Source organism: Sminthopsis crassicaudata, chromosome 4 (genome assembly GCF_048593235.1).
Source record: "Sminthopsis crassicaudata isolate SCR6 chromosome 4, ASM4859323v1, whole genome shotgun sequence".
NCBI lineage: Eukaryota > Metazoa > Chordata > Mammalia > Dasyuromorphia > Dasyuridae > Sminthopsis > Sminthopsis crassicaudata.
Window position 1 is genome coordinate 428,696,757 of NC_133620.1, and position 19,920 is coordinate 428,716,676.

Below are 19,920 nucleotides of genomic sequence, written 5' to 3' on the forward strand. Positions count from 1 at the left end.
ACCAAATAGTGAGAGAGGTGGGAATAGAACCAAGAGAGTGTAATGTCATGAGACCTCAGAGAAGAGAGACTACCTCAGAGAAGAAAGTGCTTCATGTCAGATGTAGCAAAGAAATCAATTAAGAATGAAAACTGGACAAAGACCATTAGATTGGACTTCTGGAAGAGCAGGTTTTATTGAATGATAAAGTCAGAAGACAGATTGCTAAGGGTTGAGGAGAAGAGAGAGAATAAATGCATTAAGAATAGAAACCATTCGAGAAAGGACTTGATAAAGAAAAACTGTTCTTGCAGAAAAGATAAAGAGAAATAGACTAGATGAGAGTACAATTGGATAGGTTTATAACTGGTTTAATGTTTGGTTTCAAAGAGTAGTTATTAATGGTATCATGTTATCTAGGCAGAGGGTCTCCAGTGGAGTGCCCCATGGATCTACTTGGCCCTGGGCCATTTGATATTTTTCTTGCTAACTTGGATAAGTACATAGGATGGAATGCTCATAAGATTTACAGATGGTAAAGAATAGCCCACACACTGTTTGATAGACACCAGATCTAAAAACATCTTGATAGGGCATAACACTGAGCTGACTCAAATAAGGATATTTAGTAAAGATAAATGTCAAGTTTTATACTTTGGCTCACAAAGTCAATTTCACAAGTACAAGATGGAGGAGGCAGTCAGCCTGCTGATTAGATAACAGATGTTATGGAAAATGATCTGGGTTTTTTAGTGCTCACTATGAGTCAGTAATCTGATGTGATAGCCAAAAAGAAAAATGCAAACCTTAAAATGGGCATAGCTCCAAAGAATAAGGAATATCTCTCTATACTCTAAGTTGGGCATTCCACACCTGGAGTATAATGTTCAGTTAGGGATACCACATTTTCAGAACATTTTAAAGTTATAGTGTGAATGTTGGAAATAATGGGAAGGAAGAAGGGTCTCAAGTCTCAGATGCCTGAGAATTGGTTGAAAGAACTGGAGATTGTTGCATAGAGAAAAGATGATTTGGGGAGTATCAGTTTTCTTCGAGTAATTAAAAGGTTATCATGTGAAAAGGGGATTAAATTTGTTCAATTTGGCCCCAGAAAAATAGAATTAGGAACAATGGCTAGAAGATTGTAAGGAGCACATTTTGCTTAATTTTTAGGAAAAGCTTCCTAAAAATTAGAGCTGGACATGAGTAACAAGGGCTGCTTTAGAAGTCGGAGGTTACTCTTCATTGGTCACATCTGCAGATAGGATTATTGATTGTCATACCTAGAAAACATCTATAGATAAGATTATTCATTGTTATACCTAGTAAAGTCTATATAATTGTACACAAAATAAACATAAATAGAAGAATCGCCAAGAAATATACAATTGAGTTAAACATAATAATAGTAATAGCTAGCATTCATCTAGTGCTTTAAGATTTGCAAAGGATTTTATGAATATTATCTCATCTGGTTTTCACAACAACTGTTGGCAGGTAGATACTATTATTAGCCCCATTTTACAGAAGAGGAAACTGAGGCAGACAGGGGTTAAGTGCACTCAGAGTCATATAACTAGGAGGTATCTGAGGTCAGATTTCTAACTCAAGTCTTACTGAGTCCATAATGAGAGCTGTTACCTATTGTTCCATTTAGTTGTCTCTAAGGTTACGAAATATAGGTTTCCTCATTTACCCTTTGGACGAATGCCCCTTATCCCAAGGTGGTTTGTTTCCCACTCCCTCTCTCTTTAATAGCTCAATGCTGATAGGAGGCAAGATTTGTTATCCTTTCCCATGTCTTTGTTGGGGTCCAGAGTTTCTGGAAAAAAGCCAAAATTCTTATCTGAGTCTAGGGGTAATAAATGTAAAGGAGGCACCCAGTGTTTTTTACTTAAATATTTGAAACTAATTGCTGATAGTGACTTTTTAAAGCTTTGAGAATAAGTCTTCAAAGCTAGAAAAGGGGTCATTTGTTGGGAAACAAAGAAAAATGGGTAGAGGTTTTTTTGAATTGGCAGGAAACCTGTATTGCCATGTTGTTTCTTGCTCTACAGAATTCTGCCTTTCCAGAGATGACTTTTTCCCCAGATCTGGGCCCTTCCCACTACTCTTTACTCTTTTCCTACAGAAAATAGCTTAGTTCTCCTAGGTTCTCTTTGCCTAGTAGAAGGTGGACAAGGTTACATTTTCATGAAGCAAAGAGAAAACAATCATCTTCATTACAAAATCATTTCATTCCCCAGTGAAGGTGCTAAAGTTGGGCATTCCCTTATGGGGTTCTTGTTCAAAGGGATGGAAGACCCTTTTTTATACAATCCAGGTGGTACACCATCAGGAAATCATCCTTATACTAAGGTTAAATAACTAGTGATTAAATCTTATCAGATTTTTTACTGTTTTATTTTTCTCGTTGTATATGTGTATTAACTTTTAAATATACATTTCTTTATGAATCATGTTGAGAGAGAAAAATCAAAACAAAAGGAAAATAACCACAGGAAAGAAAAAACAGAAAAAATAAGTGAACATAGCATATGTTGATTTACATTCAATCTCCTTAGTTCTCTTTCTGGATACAGATGGCATTTTCTGTCCAAAGTCTGTTGGGATTGCCTTGGATTACTGAATTATTGAGAAGAACCAAGTAAGTCTTTCATAGTTGATCATCACACAATCTTGCTGTTGTGTACAATGTACTTCTGATTCTGCTTATTTCACTCAGCATCGGTTCATGTAAATCTTTCCAGGACTTTCTAAAATCAGCTTATCATTTTTATAGAATAATAATATTCCATTACTTTCATATACCATAATTTAGTCAGCCATTCCCCAATTGATGGGCATCTACTCATTTTCCAATTCTTTGCCTCCACAAAAAGAGCACTCGTGGGTCCTTTTCCCTCCTTTATGATTTCCTTGGGATACAGACCTAGTAATGGCACTGCTAGGTCAAAGGGTACCCACAGTTTTATAGCCCTTTGAGCTCAGTTCCAAATTGTTCTCCAGAATGGTTGGAATTTTATCAGCTTTTAAAAAAATACTTTTTGCAATTCCCGGTGTGTGTGTGTGTGTGTGTGTGTGTGTGTGTGTGTGTGTGTGTGATAAGCCCATCTGATGATTTCTGACAGTTTGGCTGTCATAATGTTCCTGATCTAATGGATAAATAAAGCACAACAATACTAAGTGATTACTGGCTTTTGAGTTTGGAAGTCACCTTCCATCAGGAGAGGGAATCCCATTTGACTTCCAGAATCAGAAGGTGTTTGCATCTTGAACAAATCAGGCCATTGTCGATGAACCACAGAGGAGCACACCTTTTCCCTTTCTACCCATTGGGGATTACTTTAGCTTTTACCCAGCACCAGAAGCTTGGTCCAATTCAGGGGGGAATCAAGGGTATATAGTCTGGTACTTATCATCGTTGAAGCAACTCAACCTTTTTCAATTTCCTCCTTTATTAAATAGAGATGATTGTGTAACATTTATTGTACCTATTTCTCAACAAGATTAAATGAGATAATGTAAATAAACTGGCTTATACACCTAAAAGTGCTATGGAAAGTTTTGTTAGAATGGTGGCTGTTATATCCCAACTTCCAATAATTCTCTCTCCTTTGCTCATTTTTCTTTCCTTCCCAATGTTTGCTTACCAAATCAGGGGATTTCAATGTCCCATATTAATGTTCCCTCAGATTCCTAAATCTTGCAATTTCTTGGCTTCTGAAATCCCATTCATTACTTAATCCTTCACTGCATTTCAGGAATGGTATATAGGAGTGGTCACACCCTGTGGACCTCCCTTAGAAACTCTGACATTCTCTATCTGACCCTTACTTGTGCCTCATAGAATTGTTCTTCCATCAAGTTTGGCAAAATTACCACCTTCTACATGAAGCCTTTACTGATCCCCGCCAACTGCTCAACACCTCATTCTGTACTAATTTTCATTTATTCTTTTTACATTTATCCTTTCTTATAAAAATGTCATTTTCTGTGTCCAGATTGTTTGATGGAATATATTTGTACTCTAGTGGTGGTCACATAGTAGGTACTTAAATGCTTGCTGATTTGTTATTATTATATAAATATTAGGCATCATTATTATTTGCTATGATTGTTCATAAACTCCCAGTGGGGTGCTGGGTTTGAGTGCAGAGGGAGTATTTATAGTTGGATGACATGGTTTCTAATTGTACTTAACCACTGATTTACCATGTGACTTGGGGCAAATTATCTAATCTGTGTCTCAGTTTCTCCATTTATGTAGTAAGGATGAGTACTGCTCTACTACTTTACAGAAGGGTTGGGATATTGAAGTAATAGGGGAGGGAAAATGCTATACAAAGATAAGAGTCATGTTTGAGGACATAAATCATGGCTTCTTTAGAGGCAATTACTAGAAGAAAAATCCAATTCAGCTTTTTATGGAAATTATCCTTTGCTTTCTCCTTCCTTTCCTACCCTGCCCCAGGATATTGAGAGGAAAAGTAGTAAAGTGGTAAGGTGATGGGGTAGGGCAGGACCAGCAGAGGCAGAGGGAATGTGGTGGACTTAGGAGACCTGTTCTTAGGCCTAACTCTATCACTATGTAATGGGACAATGACATATAACTTCTCTGCCGTGGAGTTTTCCTAGAGAAACAATATGCTCGAATAAAAAGAATGTTGGACTTGAAATCAGAAGAGACCTGGATTTAAATCCCACCTCTGATATTTATTGATCTTGGGCAAGTCACTGAAGCACTCTGATCCTCAGTTTCATTATCTGTCAAATGGGGATGATGATTCCTTGTATTTTATTTTCTGAGATTGTGTAAAAAATAAATAATGTAAATTATTATTGTTGTTATCTGGAGTCAGTGTGTTTTCTTGCTCAACCATGTCCTCAGGCAAGTCACCTCATACCTTCATTTCCTTATCTGTACAAAGAAGAGTTGAAATGACTCTTAAGGTTGTTTTTTTCCCCCCCCTAGGTCTGATATCCCAGAGTGCTGTTGGAATCCAAAGTTGGATTTTTCCCAACTAGTCCATAAGCATTTTGCATTTTCTCTTTAGTGGGACCTTATGGTGTCTGAGAATCAGAGGAATCTGCCTGGCCTGATGTCAGCTGAGGGATCTAATCCTAGAAGGAGGATTATGGAGAATACAAGAGACAAGCAAGTCCTGGTGTTGATAGTCTGACCCATGTTTCTTCCTCATCTAATCAAATCAACAGCCATTCAACATCAATGACCTTCTTGTGGAGCTTGACATAAAAACTTGACCTTGTTCTCCAAAGTCTTCATGAGCCGAACCTTCCTCTTTATCCATATTTTCACCCTCTTTGTCCCCTCCACCCTCCAATGTCAGTGGAATCAGTGCTGCCTCATCCCTCACCTACATTCTTCTCTTAGCCCTGAACCTTGGCCCAAAGTGTCCATACATGTAGATCTCTATTCCTTCCTGACTTGTTTGCCAGATATCCAGAATTTTCCTATCTTATACCATGCCATTCACTCCAGAATATCTTCCTTGATCAAGCTCACATTATTCCCTGTCTTGTTATCCCGATCTGACTGGCCTATTTTATCCCTCTTGATACATTTAAAATAACTGAATCCAGAGTATATGTTTCTAGTCATTCAATGTCTTCCTTGCCTGGGTGACAACATGACAAAGTAGCTTTGAGGCAAGAAGACATCCCAAATATGTTCCTTTAACTATCTGTGTGCTTTCAGATAAGTCATCTGGATATTATAGCATGGTATCAAGGAGGGAATTCTCAGTCCCTAAGTTAAAATTGTAGGATTCAGGGCACATTAAGTTTCTGTGTTGATCTATCACTAATGCCTGGACTCTTTGGACTCCGCCTTTTCCTCCCCTCCAACACTGCCATGCTGGTAAACCCTTTGCTTCAAGGACAGCCTCCACTGACCAGTGACCATTATTTTTGGAAGGATTCTATGCTTTTACCTCCCTCATGCCCAAAGCCGTTTAGCACTCCTCTTTGATTCTTCCTTCAACTCCCCTTCCAGCTCTCCCTGTTATATACTTTAATGTGAGCTTTTCTCTCAATGAGCATCATGAGGTTAGGGACTGACTGGCATATTTATGTCCCTAGTGTTTAACACAGCACTTGGCTCATAGTAAAGTTTAATAAATGCTTCATACCTACCTGTGTCTATCTCATCTATCCATCTATTATCTATCTAACTCTCTGCCCCCTCCCTATAATCTGAGTCTAACAACTGGGAACAATGATAAGCCATGGCAAATATGACAAATCTGAATGCCACAGTTCTAAACCTCCTGGTTAGTCTCTTCTGAGAAGAAGAGATAAAAAGTGATGAGAAAGGGTTTCAAAGGCACTTAAAGTCAGAGCTGAAACATATGTGTGTGTGTTTCATGTCAGCTATGAGCTTTCTGTGAACAGGAACCATATGAGCTCTTTGCTTTGTATACCAGGTGCCCCTTGACTCACTACTGTGAAACTAAATGATTTCATGTAGTTATGGGTAAATCCCTACTTTCCTCCACGGTTGAGTTTCCACTTTAAACAGCAGATCAAATCCCACCAAACATGACTATTAAGGCAGAGCTGTAAATTTATTGAACAGAGAAAATTTTCCCCAAAGACCATGGGGTCTGAGGTGGAGGAAGACACAGGTGTCATTGCAATTCATTTAGTGTTTCAAGTAATCCTTTTCCAATAAGTTATCTTAACTGTGCTGGAGTGGAATGAATTGTTTAGAAAATTAAAGGCAAATCAGAGCTCCAAGTTCATATTCCTCCCCCCAAGTTGGCCCATAATGTTTTCCCTCTATTTTTGAAGTTCTAGGAGCTGATATCATTTCATTTTCCTTATCGTTTTGTGGGAAGACCAGGTGTGGGGCAGCCCTTGGAGGTCAAAGGGGTATCTTAATGGATATTTGCCTCTAATCTGGGTTGATCTCTGTGACCTCTTAAGCCAGAGGTGGGTCCTTTCTTTGCTATAAAAGCAGCTAATGGGTTTAGGGAGAGAACAAAGTAGCTCGTACTTCCACAAGTGCAGCATTTGACCAAAGCAGCAAGATGAGGTGTCTTCTGGTCTTCCTTGCCATCATATCCTTCTCTGAGTGCATGCTCAGGTAAGTCTTGATTCCTCAGCGTATTCTGGATCTTCTGGGGTTAGAGAGAAATCTCAGAGAGAAGAGAAAAAGCAGTTCAAGGATGGGGGTTTGCCTGATACTTTTCATTAATAGATGAGGAGTTCATGATAGCAAAATCTGCAGTTTTCCATTTTAGTCTAAAAACTCTAATCTTAGTAATACTCTCCCTTGAATTCAGTTTTCTGTGGATTGGTGAGATGCAAAGAGGAATGATATCTCTTTCTTACATGCCTCTTGCAAATAAATATCCTGTATCCTCTGCATGTCCAGGAACCAGATCTGAGGTACAGTTAGGTACCAAGTGCTTGAAAAACCCTAGTCTTGGGCAAGGGAAAGGGCAGGATCCCTGGAAAAAGATAGGAAACTCTTAGATATAGTTCTTTCTTTGCTTCTTCTTTCTTTTTTCTTTCTTTTTTCTTCCTCCCTTCCTTCCTTCCTTCCTTCCTTCCTTCCTTCCTTCCTTCCTTCCTTCCTTCCTTCCTTCCTTCCTTCCTTCCTTTCTTCCTTCCTTTCTTCCTTCCTTTCTTTCTTCTTTCCTTCCTTCCTTCCTTCCTTTCACATTCTTGACACTACATCTCCTTTACATTGAATCTAATGACCCTAAAACTATTGGACTACAAGCAGCGTTTTGAAGCAGTGCTTTCATTGAAGGAAAGCTCCATAGATGTTTTAATCAATTCATCCAAGCCAAATAAAAAGCTGAACTAATAATATTCTGGGTGGTTTATAGAATGCCTTCCAGATGCTGCTTTCATTCTGGTGTGAGTTTGTGTCATTCCATTTCCCAGAAGAGTCTTAGCAGAATGTGGGCCAGCTAAATGGAACTGCCATCACAATTCCAGATTAGTTTCTGAGTCAGATGGAAACCAGTAATAGAGGAGCTAAAGAATGAAAAAGCTGAGGCTAAGGAGAAAACAAGCAGAAGATTAGAAAGTGATGAGATCCAGGAAAAACCCTTCCTCATGCCATGTGTTCAGTGCTTGGTAGGAGAAAACTCCAACATTCTTATGGCAATCGCCAGTTTCAAATTGGGCTGCATTTCCCATGATATTGCCTTTCTTTTAGCCCTTTAATCCTCAGCTGTGTTTGAGGAAAAGGGATTTGGAAACTTTTCCCCAAGTCTTTCATTTATGAGATCTTGTGAAGAGAAGAGAAGAGTACACAGATTCCTTTTGAGATATAAATCAAAGAGAAATCAAAAAGAAGCAAGTGACATTTTTTTCTTTAAAATTGCTCTTAATTGGTAATACAGTTCTAACCAAAGGACTTTTACATCTAGTATCTCATTTTATTCTCACAATGGCCAAAATGGTAGGTAGAAATATATATTTTTAGGTAGCAGATTTTTAGATCTAAAGTATAACTTAAGAAAATAGTTCAAGTGTTTTATTTACCTGTGAGGAAGGTATGGCACTGACAGGTTTAAACAGCTTGTTCACAGTCTTCTAGCCAGGAATAGCCCAACTGGGACTGAAACATTGGTCATCTGATTCTTTATCCAGTGCTTTGCCCATTCTATCACCATATACTACTCTGAATCCTGGAAGCTGGGTTTGACAAAGTTTTGCAAGGGTGAAGGTTGAAAAGTATCTTTGCATATATTTTGAAAAATAAAAAAAATTATAAAAAAAAAAGAATTTGGGTTTGGCTGATCCCCATGGGGAAGGTTGGCCAATTCTAATAGAGGGACTTGGCTTACTCTTCTTCTTCAACTGCGGCAGAATGCCACTCATGAAAGGGAAAACGTTAAGGAATAAGCTGAAAAGACATGGTTTGCTGACAGACTTTCTGCAGAAGAACAAGTATTCCCTCAGCTCCAAGTACGGACACTATGCTGAAAATGACAAGGTTGCGAGTGAACCCTTGACGAATTTCCTGGATGTGAGTTGCTTTGATAATAATAATCATAATATTCTCATTCTGTTTGCTACTGGAGTTGTATCAAAAATGCTTTTAGTGGGGCAGCTAGGTGGCGCAGTGGATAGAGCACCAGCCCTGAAGTTGGGAGGCCCCGAGCTCAAATCTGGTCTCAGACACTTAACACTTCCTAGCTGTGTGACCTTGGGTAAGTCACTTAACCCCAATTGCCCGGGGGGGGGGGATGCTTTTAGTGAAGCTAGCTACATTGAATTAAAAAATATCAAGATGGAAACTTGCTCAGATCTGTTTTCATTTTAATCTCATCAAAAATGATGAGACGATTGAGGTGATGATGAAAATAGCTGTCGTTTTTATAGCACTTTAAGGTTTACAAAGTGTTTTACGTGCATTATCTCATTTGATTTCCTGGCTCATTTTCCTCCATGGCTCTTGAACCCTACACTTGAGTTCCCTGGACTGCTTCTTCTGGTCCCCTTCCATTCTACTTTTCTCCACTTCTCATAGAATTACGGAATTTTTTTCAATCGTGGCATAGTCTAGGAAAGATGCCCAAGTGACATCTCTCTTCTGATTGCCTGTCCCTCATTATCATCTGTTTGTTAGATGCCCTCATAGCATCTCAAACATGCCTCAAGCAGAACTCACTATCTTCCCTTCCCCTCTAAACTCCTTTAGCAGATTAGCCTGGCTTTGAAGGCCCTCCACAATCTTTTCCAGATTTTTTTCCACACTATATCTCTTCACATATTTCAGTTATACTGGACAAACTAGCCATGCTGTGAATTTAATATTTTTGCCTCTGTATACATGTATGAGCTATTCTTACCTAGAATACACTCACACTCTTCTCATCTTTACATTTCAGAAATTCTGTCTTTTCTTTAAGACTCACTTCTGATGCTAACTCCTTCTTAAGGCCTTTGATTTTTTTTTTTTTTTAAGGAAATGTAAATCCCTTTCCAGGAAGGGACTTTCTTTAACTGGAAAATTTTGTCCCTGATTCTTACTCCTTCCTATTGCAGCAATGACCCCTTTCTTCCTATTCTGCTCAGAGATAGAAAACAACTGGTCCTCCCCCCCAGTCTATCTAGAACATGGCCTTCATCTTCGCCCTATTTCACTCACCACTGTAGAACCTTCCTCAGTGCTTCTGTTCTTGTCCTCTCCCTGTTTCCCTCATCATCTTGCTTTCCATTTTTGTATTCAGGTCAGTCCCTTCTGATCTTTAACTTTGGCATAGAGTCTCAAACATCAGACAGGCTTAGGTACTGATACCATGAGTTGTGTGAGACCTGCTTATGTGTGAACTTTAGAGCATTCCCATCTTTTGGGAGATGGACTCTGAGATGCTCATGATGCCATTCTCTCATCATCTAAACTCTAATCCTCCTCAGGTTAGACTGAAGTCAGAAAATTCTCCTTCCATCCCACCATAGTGTTAACATCTCAACATATATTCTTGCATCCACAGTCTCAATACTTTGGGAAGATTTACATTGGAACTCCACCCCAAGAGTTCACCGTGGTGTTCGATACCGGTTCCTCTAATCTCTGGGTCCCCTCAGTCTACTGCAGCAGTGCTGCCTGCCGTAAGTAGCCCACTTCTCCCAGGGCTCAGGCTATGGAACCTGCAGTCTAGAGTGAAGACTGAGAAAGTCCCTGGGTAAAATGGGCATAGATGAATTTAATCTTTAGAATCTTTAGTTTAGCTTATTCAAACTATTTAACTATTTTACTGGGAGGAGAAATGGAAGGTGGAATGGGAAATTGGATACTGAATAGAATAAGTTCCTTTGACTCACTATGGACTTAGTAGAAAAAGGGGAAGAAAAATCAATTTGTAGTAGTCAATAAGTTTTTAGTTCTTATTTTCAAGGATCAGTAAAATTAGCACAGTGACACATAGTAGGCCCTTACATAGTGACACATAGTAGATACTTAACAGTTTGTGGACTAATTGAGTAACTAACTGGTAGGAGGTAGAAAAGCTTCGCACAGTCCCCGCCTTTAATTTGGGGTTATATTGTTTCAGAAAACCACCAAAGATTCTCCCCCTCTGAGTCTTCCACCTTCCAGAGCACCCAGGAACCTCTGTCCATCCAGTATGGTACCGGCAGCATGGAGGGAGTCCTGGGCTATGACACCGTCATTGTGAGTATGGTCTGACCAGAGATTTCCCACCCTCTCTGCTGGGCCTGACAATTGGGTAATTCTGAGCCAAGTGTGATTCTTCCAGGAAGCGGGGAACACTTTATTTTCGTCTGATTCTGCCCACCCAGAAGGCTGGTGGGGGAATGTTGAATTCAGAGTGGGGTTTCTTTACTGACTTGCCAAGTCCCCTGTAGAACTGTCACACACACAGAGCTCTGCGGGGTGTTCCTTTCCCAATAAAACCCCCATTCCTGCTGAGCTGCACAGCATTTAGAACTGCTTAGTGTGGTTGTTGGAAAGATTTCTCTGGGGCTCCATATCTCTATGCCCTAAATCCTTTCATCTCATTCTTCCTTGTTATGGTTTTCCCACCTACGGTTCTATTTCACAGAATCAGAATCACAGAATTTCATTTTTGGAAGGGACCTCTGCAACCATCTGGTCTAAGCCCTGCCCAAAAGGCTTGTGGGACAGGCGCCCCTCAACCTTTGCCTAGATGCTTCTAGGGTGATAAGGGGAGGGCAAGAAGCCCCCCTCCCTCCAGAAGCTCTACGGCTACTTTGGGCCAGTTTAGATTAATGGAAAGTTTTGCTTAGCTTCGGTCTATATTTGCCTCTCTGAAGCTTCCTGCTGGGAAACAAATTCTGTCTACTCCCTCTTTCCACTCAATAGCCTTTCAGATACTTGAGAACTTGTTCTCTGTCTTTTCTTCTCCAGTCTCAACATCCCCAATTTCTTCACCCAATTCTTAGATGTCATGGACTTGAGGTCCTTCAGCACACCGGGTGTCCTCTTCTGCATATAGCTCCCCTTTTGTCTACAGTCTTTCCTATGTCAATTTCCACCTTTTCTGAAAAATAAAACATTCCTTCATAAATGCAGTCCCAAAAAGTCTCCTTCTGGACTCCTCTGTTGCTAGGCCTCCCACTGGGATTTTTCCTAGTTATTTCAGAGATCTACTGTCACTGTAATCCAATGCCCTGGCTTCCAGGGACCTTTGAAATTTCACTAGTCAGATGGAGATATATTAGGTGAGCTTCACTTTCTCCCTTTTTTGGATGTTCTTTCCCTGTCTCCAGGCTGGTTTATGCATTTTCAATCTTAGCAAGTCCCTTATGATTCCACAGGTTAAGCAGCAAATAAATGCTAAGAGCAGAGTCTTTTAAAATCAAAGGAATCAGGAAAGCCCCCTTTTAAAAAGCAGATAAAATGTCTCAAGCTTCCATGAGAGGTAGCTGTCCTTTTTGCCCTCATGGAATGGAATATCCAAGAATTGAACTAAAACAGTGGCTAGGTGGTTTAGAGAAGCAAATGAAGGGCAACATTTCTGAATGACTAGAACTATCCCAAGGCAGAATTGGCTGCAGGAGGTTGCAAGTTACTGCTTTTTAGAGATTTTCAAGTGAAGACTAAATATTCATCCACTGGCTGGTGATAGCACTTTTGATCAAGCATGGTTTGGACCAGAAAGCTTCTAGGATTTTATCAAGTGCAGCCCTTCTTCAATCATCCGATCTAATATTTGTCACCTTGAATTCAAACAGTTCCTTCTTGGATTCAGCTAAATGGCTCTACCCACTTACAGTTTAATTTGAAGTCCACAAAAATCTTGTTTCCTGATATTACTAGCCTGATCTTTTGGCTTTGACTGGGTGGAGATATACAGCTGGCCTCATGTAGACAGAGAATAAGCAGAGAGTATCCAGAGCCTTGCCTCAGGGAATGAGTTCCCAGGAGGTTGGGGCCATAATTTAGTCTCTGAAGCATCCAGGTCCATGCTAGTCTATATGGCATCTGCTCCTGCTAATTTCCCCCTTTCTGAGTGTCCTACTTCCTTTGCAGTCTGTAGCAATTTGCCTTTTTTCTTTGCTATTTTAGGTGCAAGATAAAAAAAAAAAAATCCTGTGCCTGTTGTCATATTCAATTACATCTGCTTCAGCTCCTCCTTTATCACACATCCACCCACCTGGGAAAGCTGGGGAGAGACACCCTAGGTGTTGTGTCTCCTAGAAAGTCTCATTTGGCCTGAGGAAACTGAGACTAGCAGAAGTGGAGGAGGAAGGAGGGGAGGGGACAATACCAATTTGGTTAGCAGTTGGATCAGATGCTGTCAGTTAGTCCCAACACCAGGACGAGGAGACCCTTCTGTGCTTCCTTCAGCCCTTCCTTCTGCCAGGCAGCTCTCTCTAGGCTAAGAACACCAGGACTTGCCTTAACAAACACACTTATCTTCCTCCAATTTCATCCTTTTCATGTTCAAATTCCTTCAAAAGGTCAACACAGAAGGCATGAGGAAAGTTTGCCTCAGGTGGACTCAGCTTGAGAGATCCTTGTCTGAGCAAGTTCCTGGGATGCTCGAACTAGACAGACTTTCAGATGCATCAAGTCATTAACACTTTTCATCAAAGTCAAAGTGCTTGGGTTGTTCAGTTGGCCTCTGTAGTGGTCCTAGCAGAGCCTGTAATTCTGACACAGGCTCTACTCGCTCTGCCCATACCAGGCACAATTGCAGACCAGGGACCTCTTGGGTGATGGTTTGCAGTTGCTAATCGCATGTGGGAAAGCACAGAGTGATTGTCTCATTGCCTTCTATCCCCCTTTAGGTTTCTGGTATTGTGGACCCTGACCAGATCTTTGGCCTGAGCACCCAGGAGCCTGGAAACATCTTTACCTATTCTGAATTTGATGGCATCCTAGGACTGGGCTACCCCTCCCTGGCTGAGGATCAGGCCACCCCCGTCTTTGACAACATGATGAGAAAGCACTTGGTTGCCCAGAACCTCTTCTCTGTTTATATGAGCAGGTAAGTGACACTTTCAGATGGGATCAGATGTAGATTTTAGAAGGTCCCTTCTCCGTGTCACTTTTTATCCCCTCCTCTTATTCCCTTTGAGAATATTTTGCAATTTGGGTCCAGTTGCCATGGAAAGGATAAACTATTGTGGATGAAATCTATCAGATTTCTGACATTCAATGGTCAGTTGCCATTTCTAGAGGTCCAAAAAGTCTCCACCATCCTAACCCCAGCATTTTTAACTGCTGTACTTAGAAAAACTTCTTGTTGGTGACGAAAATTCTAGGGATGATGAAGAAAATAGGAAACAGGGATAAATCAGGACCTGGTATTCCAAGAAGGCAGGCAGGAATAAGATCACAGGAAAAAAAAGTAGCAAGAACAACTAGAAGAACAAGGCAGCAAAGGAAGTTGGAAATATTTGAGTATTCCCTAAAAATGCAACATTCAGTTAAATTCCCTTCTTCCCTATGTACAGAAAGGTTTTCATACACACAAAGCTAAACTTTAGGAATGTACACTATACAACAGAATTGAAATTCATGGGATAGCCTGGGGTGGAGAGAAAGAAAAGCAGAAACAGATTTTTATAGGAGTGACTAAAGTGGGCAACCAGAAATGTATTCTCAACCCCAAAGGAAATCATCCTTCCCACCAGAGGGATTTTTTCCTGGAAAAGGGCATAGGGAGGAGAGCCTTGTGAAACAGGAGTGGCCTGGCCCCAGCTCTGATGAATTTAGGGGAGCTCATTGTAAAATGTTCACTCTGAGCCTTTACAACCCAGAAATCATCCAGTGCTCCGATTCAGAGTTTAATTTGTTGTTCCGTTGAGTGTTTAGACGAGAAACAATGCTGATTCAATGTAAAAGTGTATGCCCTTTTTTCTTTTAAAGACTCACTTTTTAAAAAAACATTTATGAGCACACTCCTGGGGTGAGACAGATTCCAGAGGAATTTAGAGCTTCCAATTTGGGGTACAAGGGCATATAGAGAAGACATTTTCAATCTGAAACTCAACACAAATTAAAATTTCAATCTGAAACTCAACACTCCTGCCTGAAGCCCAGGGAATAGATCGGGGAGTCCCCCAGTTTGGGGGCTGAAAAGAGGTAGGGAGCCTAAGTGAAGCAACTCTTGAATGCTATGTACAGCTGAAGATTAGGAAGATTTGTGTTCAAATAAACTACACACACATCTGTACTTTTCTAAGAAAAAAGCTTTGGATTACAAAGAAAGGTCAAATGACCAAGAAAGGACACTGGAAAATAATGGCTAATGAGTCTCCAGAATCATACTGCTTACATTTAGAGCTGCCAGGAAACCTTAGAGACTAGAGCTGCACTCACTTGGCCAGGGTTCCCCAGCTGGTGTCTGAGGAGGGGATTTGAATCCACACCTTCCTGAGTGGAAGCCCAATGCTCTTTGCACAATGCCATGAGGCTTCTCAGAGAAACATTTCCTCGGGTGATGGCAGCAGAAGTGGATGCTGGTAAATGGGGGGTTAGAAAGCTGGCCCTGCTCTGGACCCCTACAAACATCTTTTACTTTGAAATAAGGAGGGGCTCTGATCAGTGTGACCTCCTCTCATTCCAGGAACGGCCAAGGAAGCATGCTCACCCTTGGGGGCATCGATTCATCCTACTACACTGGCTCTCTCCACTGGGTGCCCATCACCGTGCAGGGCTACTGGCAGTTCTCTGTGGACAGGTGAGTGAGCGATCTGAGGCTTCTGGTCAGAGGCTCGCCTCTAGGCTCCAAATAAAACCGGGATCTCCTTGAATCCATCCACAAATGCTGTGCTAAGTGGTAAAGAAACAGTTCTGCCCTCGAGGGGCTTATAGTCTCTGTGGAGGTGTGCACCTAAGCATTTACAGAACAGATAGAAAACGTTTACCAGGTAAGCTAGGGAGGGAGGACACTAGCAAAGCAGCTTTGTGAAGATGGGGACGCCCTTGCTGGGAGGTTTCTAAGAAGTGCGTGGGGACCAGGAGCAGCGAGAAACAGCCTGGCTGGGCCAGAGCACAGAAGAAACCTCCCAGTCCTGGGACATTGTGGTGGAGAGGAAACTGTGCTGAACAGAAAACCAGAAGACTCGAGCCCTGGCTCAGCACTTATGAGTTGTGTGACCTCAGTTTCCTCATCTGTAAAATGGGACCAATAGTTTGTCTTACAGGGTTGTGGTGACATCATACCTATAGAAACCATTTATATAGCCAGTTCCATGCAAATGTTATATATTTTACAAAATAATTTTAGTATTATATTGTATAATAGCTATTATGCAAAAAGGGAGCCATTGTTATAGGCCTTTCCTATTAACATTTACATTAGACTCTTCAAGACATTATATTTGAATAAGATATTTTTATTTTAATTGTGATTTTTGCCTATTGTTCGTTGTCGACAGTAAAAAAAAGAATCCCCCCCCCTTTTCCAATTTTTTAATTTGATTACAATTATAAGACACCACCAGTTACATAAAATCTCCCCTCCTTTCTTTATTCATTTCATAATTCTGCTCAGAGCAGTGACTTTTCTCTATGGTAGTTGTTACACTTTGTAACTGTAACTCCTTTCATTTCTATACATTGTGGAAAGTGATTCTCCCAACAATCCTGTGAAGCAGATAGGGCAGGAATTACCATTCTCATTTTACAGATGAAAAAATTAAGACCTAGAGCTAAAACAAAAACAAAAACAAACCCAAATAAGAACAAATTATCATATGGTACTTTTAAGGTTTGGAAGATAATTTATAAATATTATCTTATTTTATCCTTACAACCACATAATAACCCACAATAAATAATAGGTGCTATTATTTCCACTTTACAGATAGGAAAACTGAGTCAGACAGAGTTTAAGTGACTTGCTCAGAGTCACATAGCTGATAAGTGTTCAAGGCAGGATTTGAACTCAGGTCTTCTGAGTCTTGTGCTCTATCCACTCTACCACCTAGGCGTGGCTATGCAGGCTAGTATAGGATAATGTTAAGAGTATGTGGTGTCTGTACCTCCTGCTTCCAAAGAACTTGTGGTAATGACAGCTGGTTCATCCTTGAGCTTGACCCTTAGACCTGATCTACCTGCTGGAGTCCAGTCTCAACTTTAAACATGTGGCTATCCAAAGGAAGGAAAAGCTGTAAAGGAAGTTGACTTTCTTTCCTTGGTTTCTCCTCTAGGTCTCAGCTCTAGCTTTGGGCCCTGTTTAAAAAAACAAACAAACAAACAAAAACCCTGGGTATTAATAGGAGCAGCAGATTAAGGTTCAAAGTTGAATTAAGCAACTTGTCTGTCTTCTCCCAGTATCACTGTCGATGGCCAGGTGGTGGCTTGTGATGGTGGTTGCCAGGCTATCTTGGACACTGGCACCTCCCTTTTGGTCGGTCCAAGCTACGACATCAGCAACATCCAGAGTGTCATTGGAGCCACCCAGGGTCAATATGGAGAGGTAAGTCCCCCAACTCAGCCTTCAGAGATTCTTCTGGGAATTCCTTACTATTCAGAGTGAAGAGTCAGTCCTCAAAGAGCCACACTCACCAAGGAAATTTAGTCAGGGTAGAAAACAAAGATAGATTTGGGGAATCAGCTCTCCTTAGCATCCATCTCCTGGACTCTGAAGCCAGTCAGACAGTGAGCATTTATTAAGCACTGAGGATACAAAATCAAAAACATCCCTCCCCTTACAATGAGGAGACAATGCAAAAACCGTGTACATACAAGACATATCCAGGCTAAGTGGAAATGATCTCCACATTGTCTTCTGTTCTGTGATGTGATCAATTTAAATGCTTAGAGCCCACTTTCCTCCTTCTATCCCACCCCTCCTCTAGGCATGAGCACTCAAGCATTATGAGGAGTTTATTGATATTAAAAATATCCAAGACTCTGTGACCCCCGTCAGAATCCTCCCCCAGATCTCAGCCGGCCCTAGCTGCCCGAGTTCTTGTCTGCTTCCAAATGTTAAAGAAAACCACCTCAGTATCAAAGGATCTTTGTCCTGAGCTGCACTTGCTGCCTGGGTTTGCCCTTTTCAGAGTGGCTCTTTGAATAGAAGATGGGCCATTGCCTGGGGGATGGCAGGGGGATTTTATGATTTAAACAGGTCACATCCTTACCTCCGGACCAGTGGGAGATTTTGGACACTCCTTCTTGGTTCCTTGGTTCTCCGGGCTTTCCTTCTCACTCTGGGGTCCCTTTTCTTCTGCTCTGATGGGAAGGCTGCATAACTTCTCCCTCTCTCTGAAAATGCTCTTGGACTTTTTTTCAGTTTGACATCAATTGCAGCAGCCTGAGCTCCATGCCTACAGTTGTGATTCACATCAATGGCAGACAGTACCCTCTCCCTCCCTCAGCCTACACTAACCAGGTAGGAATCTTGTGGGGAGAAACTTCTTGGGGAAGGGTTGGAAACTCCTGAAATCTGGCACAAGAAGGGGCTCTGACAATGCTGGTTGAGTGGGATCCAATGTTTTCTTGCCTTTGTGGTATGGAAGAGTAGAACCTGCACTAGATTTGAAAATCCAAAGTCTGGGATCTGACTCTCCTGCATCCTAGCTGTGACTTCAATGAGTTGTGGAGCCCCCTGAGCTCTAGTCACTTCATCTATAGAATGGGATGATAGTGACACTCTCTACTTGGTTTTTTTGTGAGGAGCTCCTCTTTGTAAATCTTACACATGGTAGAAATGTGAATTATTTCACTGCTCTCAAGGCAGTGTAGACCTGGGAACTATGGGGAAAGATTTGGAAGCACTGCGCCTTTCTTAAGGAGGCAACTAGAAGAGTTCAGGATTTGAACTCAAAACCTCAACTTCTGCCCATTGCTCAGCCTTCCCCATCTCTCCCTCCCACCTTGACCCAGATTTTCCTTCAGAAGACTGGGCTTTTCTGGAGGCTTTGATCCCATTCCCTCATCATGCCTTTAGACCCGGCAAAGGGTGATGTTCCATATTGACCTGACCAATAGCCAATATACTGTCCCCAGTCTTGGGCTTGCTGGGCTCTTCTTCATCCATCATCTGGTCAAGCTAGCCTGTATCAAAGCTAAAAATGAGCAGGTTAGACAAGACGGGGTAGAATGGGACCAGACAGACAATTCATGCGACCTTACGTTTGGATAGCCCTCCAGAGTTTACAGCTTTCACCTAGAGTGGTCATTTTCTCTTCACAAAAATAATTCAGGGAACTGTTAGTATTTCCATTTTAAAGACAAGGAAACAGAGTTAGTGACTTGTACATGTAGTTAGTGGCAGATCCGGCCCGGACAATAACCCGAGGCTTTAGGCTTTTCATTTTTATGCCATCTCGTCGCTAATGATATTAAGGATTAAATGAATCCGTTAACTGGAAGCTTGGATGCCTGGTTCTAGTCAGAGTCCTACTTTCCTGAATTTCAGTCTTCCTGGGTTTGTTTCTTCATCTTAAAGAGACAATAATGCCCTAGCAGACTCAGAGTTATCACTATGGTGATGGACGTGAAGGACTGGGATGGGGGGGAAGAATCCCTTGTGACTGTCCGTAATTATTGTTGAGTGAGGGGGCCACCTTCACCGATGCTCCCCTCGTGTCTTCCCTAGGAGGAAGGTGCGTGTACCAGCGGCTTCCAAGGCGATGGCAGTTCCCAACTGTGGATCCTGGGAGATGTCTTCATCCGAGAATACTACAGCGTCTTTGACAGGGATAACAACCGTGTGGGGCTGGCCAAAGCAGTCTAATGGAAACATTGAATGCAGCCCACCTCACCCACCTTTACTCTCTTAATTAGACTGTATCTCAAAGAGAAATCCCCTAGGCTGTCCTTAATAAAGGTTCCCATAGGCAACAGAACCTTGCCTCCTGGTCTTTTCTGTAGTCTCTACAACTTGCACGTTTTCAAGAGCGGGAAGGAGGAAATCATGGGGGTGTCCAGCTCAGGGGCTGGGCTTTCTCAGGCCTTTGTGGAGGGACTAGAGAAGACCAAAAGACCTGATTAATGGAGGACAACCT

At 41.4% G+C, this 19,920-nt stretch overlaps 1 protein-coding gene across 1 annotated transcript; it reads left to right on the forward strand.

The window, feature by feature from the left end:
• Nucleotides 1–6,935: 6,935 nt before the first annotated feature.
• LOC141539771 (chymosin-like) lies at nucleotides 6,936–19,761 on the forward strand. The gene is made up of 9 exons (XM_074262968.1): nucleotides 6,936–7,087; nucleotides 8,830–8,989; nucleotides 10,461–10,578; nucleotides 11,022–11,140; nucleotides 13,744–13,943; nucleotides 15,528–15,641; nucleotides 17,240–17,384; nucleotides 18,204–18,302; nucleotides 19,512–19,761. Exons 1-9 carry the CDS (start codon nucleotides 7,032–7,034, stop codon nucleotides 19,647–19,649), a joined length of 1,149 nt encoding a protein of 382 aa, XP_074119069.1. The 5' UTR covers nucleotides 6,936–7,031; the 3' UTR covers nucleotides 19,650–19,761.
• The last annotated feature ends 159 nt before the right edge of the window (nucleotides 19,762–19,920 follow it).